The following is a 6,036-nucleotide window of genomic DNA, read 5'->3' as shown; positions in this document are numbered from 1 at the left end:
CCCCGCCACACCCCATCACAAACAGCCCACCCTCGGCCTCACGACGCAGCACTGCCCCCCTTTGCCGCCGACCCCAGCCCAGGCCGACTCGCCCCGCCGCGCCCCACTCCCCACTCCATTCAGTCATAAGCGCAGCCGTGCCTGCCTCCTGCCTGTTCCGACGCGGAGCAGGGAAGTGCCGGGACGGCGGGTGGAGGAGGCACGAGGGGCAGAAGCTGCTGTTGGTACGCGCTTGACCCACTCGCTTTGAGCCGCCGCGCCGGCAACTCGAGCCGGGAAGGGGGTGGGGGATTCAGTTAGAGTGCGCCCCCTGTCCACGGCACACGGGGCGGGCGGGCACCCTCCGGGGGGACTTGGAGCTGATGAGACACGGAATGTCGGGATGGAGAGATGCGTCCTCTCGGGGAGGAGGGCGCCCTGTCCAGCTACCGGCCGTATACTGCGTGGGCGGGCCAGGGGTTGACGCCCAGAGGCTTTTACTCCCTGCGCGCCGCGCCGCGCCGCCCATCAAGCGTTGCGTTACGCCCCTGCTCGCGCCCCGGACGGCGGCGGCGGGTAGCGCCCTCCTCCTCGGGCTCGGGCCCCGGGCCGCCCGGGTAGTTAACACAACACGCCTGTTAGCCGGAGCAAACGGCCGTGCAAGACACCGCCTCATGGCCCGGCCCACGGGCCCGGCCGCCCCCACATGGCGCCTCCTGGCCTAGCCGGGGCGCTTCATGGCCTCGACCATGGCGACACGCGTCTGTTGACCCCACACGCGCCTTATGGCCCCGTCGCCTCGTGGCCGCCGCCGCCTCGTCCCATATCCTGCCGCTCCGCGTGGCCGAAAACTTCCGCGCACACGGCCCGATTCCTATGCGACCTCCCACGAATGTATTCCAGAAAAAAAAAACAAGAATCGCCGTTCGTCGCCACACCCGAGCGCCCGCCCGGCCCTGTTCTAAACGAGGAAGGCAGAGGAAAAAGAGGGGTGGCAGGTTTTCCCTCCTGGTAGAGACAGTCCATAAAATAGAATATAAACGCTTTAATAATAGGGTATTCCACTGCAAGACGATCGGAACGTAGAGAAGAAAAGCATGATCTGTTTCCTTCGGGACCCTTGATAGGCCGACGTTGACGTCGGTGTGGCGGACATCCAATGAACGCGCCGGAGGAAACAGTAGTCATGCTTGTCATCTTTAGGTTCCGTTTGCCTTCGTGCGGAATATACCTTATTTCGGTCGCAGTCAGAGAAACAAATTGGCGCCATCGCGAGTGTATATCAATTTGGGGCGTGCGAGCTGAGAGGATATATAAAGGACAGCGGGGGCAGCTTCGCGTCTGTCGGCCCAGATCTGGCGGCGACGACGGTAGTGACGGCGTTGTAAAAACCGGAATGAACGGGCGGGGAAAGAAGGAAGGAGGGGGTTTGGGGCGTCAGGAGGAGGGACGCGAGGGTGCCTGAGGGTGTCGCCAAAGGCCGAGCAGGGTGGCAGCGGTCGGTGTGGTAGAGCGCCCCCCCCCCCCTCCGCCCCCGCAGCCCGCAGCGGTGACAGCACGGACAGCCATTCGTCACCGCTCAGTGATGAGCTGGACGCTAATTGGGTGGCCTACCTACCAGGCGCCGGGAGCGGCCCCGCCGGCCAGGCCGCACGTGAGTGAGTGGGGCTGCAGCACGGCGCTGTGGGCCGCACACAGACACTGATAAACCGAGTGTGCAACTGCTCAACACTTGCAAGTGTCCAACTGCAAGTTAAATACTTGTTGCAAGTGCACACCTACCGAGTTGAACACTTGCAAGTATACAACTACGGACTTGCACACTTGCAGTTGCACACTTACACGTGTTGAGCAGTTGAACACTTAGTTTATCAGTGAAGTGCGACATTTTCAGCTCGGGGGGGGGGGGGGGTTATACTTCTTTGACAGTGTCTCTATCAGAAGGAAAATGTGAAGAATGTAAAGAAAGTGCCGTGGAAAATATACTCGAGGCTCGCCGTCGGCTCTCCGATAGTGACCGCCGCCTCGCCTTGAGCTGCAGGCAGCACACCGTACGCCGGAGACACGCGGCACAGCCGCCACACTCACAACACATGCGGTACCGACCCGATGGCAGTACCAGGCGCAGGCCTGTGGAGGCGCGGGGGGTATGGAGTCCAATCCCCCCACCTCCACCCCAACGGGAAAAAGGAGAGAGAGAGAGAGAATATGGAAGACGACAGAATGGTCCTAAGTGCCTTTGCATTCGACCAAATAAGGAAAACAAAACAAACATAGTACAAGAGGTGTCAAAGGTCCTCGCCTTCCGACTCCAAGTCGAAAAGTCACCTTTGATTTTACATCTGGATTAACGAGGTGACGACGAGGACTACGACGGCGGGGAGGAGGAGCAGCACGAGGAGGAGGAGGAGGAACGCCACACGAACGCCGCTGCCAGCTTCTGCTCGTCTCGCCTTTCAATTCTTCCCCGAATCAAGCAGGCCAAAGTGTCTCGCCTCCTCCCGGCCTGCGAGTGGCGGGGCGTGGCCCAAGCGTCTTGTAATTAGTAATCAGACCCCCATTGGGCACACCCCTCCGACCCCTCCCCAGCTCCCCCTCCCCCGAACCACGCCCCCTCCCACTCCACCGGTGTATGTGTGTGTGTGTGTGCTTTGTAAATTTTGCCACGACAAGTGCGGTTTGCTACATAATAAAACGACGCAGTGGTTGGTGGGTCACATCACAGTGCACACTGCGACGACGCTAGGATGGAAACCATCGCCCGCATGCGTGCCCGCCACGCCACGCCACGCCCCGCCACGCCATCCCCAACATCTTCTACCTGTCGCTTAATCTTTGCTTCTTTCTCCACCACTATGATGGACACAATTCTTTAAATCTCTCTATTCTCTCTCCCGTAAAAGCATGGCGAAGGGCTGAGCCGCGAAAGGGTGTCCCCCAAGGTGTCTTCTGCCCCCTAAGACTGCACCCAACGGTGGCCGTGGCCCGTCTCAGGTGGGCCATTAAACCTAACGTGCACCGCTCTGCCGTCCGGGTGCAACGCACTCTGGCCCCGCCTCCCCAGCTAGTCGAGTCGAATCGACGTAGACGTTTCTCAAATAAACGCACTTTTGCCGCTCAGATCCGGATAAATGAGGTCGAAATGGGTCGAATCGACATCGCCGTCGAAGGAATTTCCATTTCTGCGGCTGGGTCATCAGCGCTCTGCTTGTGCATTGACGCGACACGACACCCACCCCAAGTGGTGGAGGGATGGTGTCTGGGGATCGGTGTCGCCACCTACACGCTGCACCAGCCACAACACGGAGCTTCTGGACGCGAGGAGAACATATAAATCTCGCGTCTCTCTCTCTCGCCATTACGTGCAATACGCGCTGGCTTGAGTCCGCCTCTCGCCGGTCGGTTCCACGAATCGCGAGCGGCGAGCGCGGGACGAATAGAGATAGATGGACGATGCGAGAGAGATGGAGAGAGACGTTAACTACTCAAAACAACTTGAAACATAATTTCCGAGGGCGTGTTGGCTGAAAATGGTCTGAAAGAAACCGGTAGAGGGGGTGCCTGGTTTTAAGTTAACGCGTTGCGTCCCACGTGACCATCCAATGGTCACATTTTCTGCCCTCTGTAGAGGGTATACCCCTCGCCGTTACGTCCGTGATTCACCGTATACGAACGAACCTGCCAAGTTCAGCCCATGCAAGTTCTCCTAGCGCCTGTTAGGTAGGCAACGTTTGATGTGCACTGCATACATGTACTGCGGAGTGGCCTACCCCGAGTTTCACAGGCGTCGTGCTCCCGTAATTCATTTTTTTTTTTTTATAAATCGGTGAAAAACGAACGTATACTTTCTGGATACTTCTAGACTTGGTGGGCGTTTCAGCGCCCATTCCCCAAACCGCAGTTTATTTTATTTTATTTTTTTAAATCGATTCTATCCGTGCGAAAAAACGATGAAACGCACAATTAGCCCTCCGTAAGACGGGTGACACTCGGCCTCGGTACCGCTCTCGCGACTCGTGAAAACAAATTTCATGAGTCAGCCACCGGCCCGGCGCGCTTCTTGGAACTTGTCGCACTTGTTGCGCAGCAGCACCAACAGGATATTTGGCGGGCCGGCTCGAGGCCGCGGGCGGGCCGGGTCGGAGGTCAGCTGCGCACCGACCAGTGCGACCCATTGCGACCCTCCTGAAGCCAATTACCGTGCTGGGAAAACGTAGGTGCGGCTGAGAGTCTTTCAAAAAGAGAGGGACATGTGATTATGTGATCGGCCCGCATGGTTCGCGGGCTGCACCGAGGGCAAGGACGCGAGTGTGACCTGGAGAGGGGAGGGGCTCGTCAGAGGGGTTCCCCGCAACGCCCCGCGGCCACGTCGACGACGTCTTCAGGGGGGACTATTTGCGACACATACCACCGCGGCAGCGCGATCGGCTCGGACGTCCGAGCCCCGGTCGCTGCTCACTTGACTCCAGCCCGTCCATCGCGGAGGTCGCGCGCCCGACGACGACGCCCATATCCTTCGCTCCGTTGCCCGCACCGCTCCGCCGCCATGCACCCCAGGACCCTGTACTGGACCGCCGCCCTCGCGCTGGCGCTGTGCGCGGCCCAGGCCGCGTGGGCGGCCCCGGCTCCCGGCGGCGCGGGGCCCGGCGGCTCCTTCCCCAGCGCCGTCTTGGTCCCGCACTCCACCGAGTCCTCCACGACGCCGTGCTCTGACGGGGACGTGATGCACCGGGGGAAGTGCCGGGAGGTGCCCGGATGAGTCCGGTAGGGAGCCGCGGGAGCAGCGGGAGCGGGTCAACACTTAGCTAGACGGTGAGTGTGTCGCACCCCGATCGTTTGCAGATTGAAGGTTCGGTTCAGTGGTGACAAAATCACCAACTTGACCACTGAAGTCGTCATCCGATTAGGTTGTAAATTGCCGTGTTTTACACGTTGAGTGCCAGGGGGGCGGGGGGTATTCAATCACGTGTTATTGTGACCATACGTGTGGTCACGTGGGACTCAACGTGTTAAACGCAACAAGTTCCAGTCTCAATTGATTTCGACTTTAAATTTCCGACAGAGGGAAAAAACGTTGCCACCGGTCGCCACAATGTGATGCGTGATGAGCCAGAAGGTCTAGCTACCCAGCAGTGAAGGAATGCCTTGGCGCCCCTTAGTCTTCCAATCAAACACAATTTTCTTTGATTTTGAATTTCTCGCTGGGACTTCCCTGTTCTCCTGCTCTCGGCACATGCCAATGGGCGTATAGTCCAAGCCTGTCAATTTTATTTAAGTTGTTTTTAATTTTAGTTTTACGGTGACACCTATAATACAAAAGGGAGTGCGATGATCAGGTAGAGACGCTGTGGGACTTCCTTGACTCGTTGGGATTAGCGTAAAACAAAGAAAGAGTCACGTACTTGAATGAGCCAGTATTTTCCGCCACTACAAGAACTGGCATTTTCTGAGCTCACTCGTATTGAACCATGGGTTTTTAACCGTTGCGTAGTTTTTCATTCGGTGCGAGTGCGCCATGAGTATTTTAAATGTAGAGCCCCCCTCCTTGTCGCTCTGGTTTGGTGCCGTGCGAGTGCGAGAGAGACAGTGGAGTGCCGACCATGTTGCGCCTTCCTCATCATCTCATTGCCTTCCCCCTCTCCTACCCTCGCGCGGGCTTTCCGGGAACCCCTGACGCGTTGCGTTCAAGGTCACTCGTCCTCACTATCACTGTGCAGAGCTCCCCTCTCCTCCCCCGGATTTTTTTTTTTTTTAAATAAATACAACATTTATCTCATTGTTGTCGCTAATGCCCGTTGCCTTTCTTAGTTTTGTGGGAAACTTATGAGTTGGTTTTCTTGTGTGTTGCAGGACACGCCCAAGGAATGAAGAACTGCAGGCTAGATATGAATCCAGTTTCCTTCAATTGCACCGCTCTTCCTCTCCCGCTTATCGAAGTACATTTTTAACCATGATGTTCTTGTTACCAGCATGTGATATCAAATATACCTAGCTTAACAATAATGTAAATAAATTTTAATTGTAGATGCCTACTCTCAAATTTGTTTTTTTTTTTTC

The 6,036-nt window shown here is 57.2% G+C and overlaps 1 protein-coding gene across 2 annotated transcripts in view; it reads left to right on the top strand.

The window, feature by feature from the left end:
- LOC113212397 (uncharacterized) overlaps positions 1-6,019 on the top strand; it is a 15,903-nt gene extending 9,884 nt beyond the window's left edge. For both annotated transcript variants that reach the window (XR_008011065.1, XM_052266903.1), the window contains one exon: positions 5,830-6,019. Coding sequence is in view for 1 of the 2 variants with exons in the window: in XM_052266903.1 (XP_052122863.1) it covers positions 5,830-5,847 (18 nt within the window). In the remaining variant the exon portion in view is untranslated. The remainder of the gene's footprint in view (positions 1-5,829) is intronic.
- Positions 6,020-6,036: the final 17 nt, after the last annotated feature.

The sequence above is a fragment of the Frankliniella occidentalis genome, unplaced genomic scaffold (assembly GCF_000697945.3).
Source record: "Frankliniella occidentalis isolate FOCC.00 unplaced genomic scaffold, Focc_3.1 Scaffold44, whole genome shotgun sequence".
Taxonomy (NCBI): domain Eukaryota; kingdom Metazoa; phylum Arthropoda; class Insecta; order Thysanoptera; family Thripidae; genus Frankliniella; species Frankliniella occidentalis.
The sequence above is the reverse complement of the archived record's forward strand: the minus strand, read 5'-3'. Positions and strand labels throughout refer to the sequence as shown.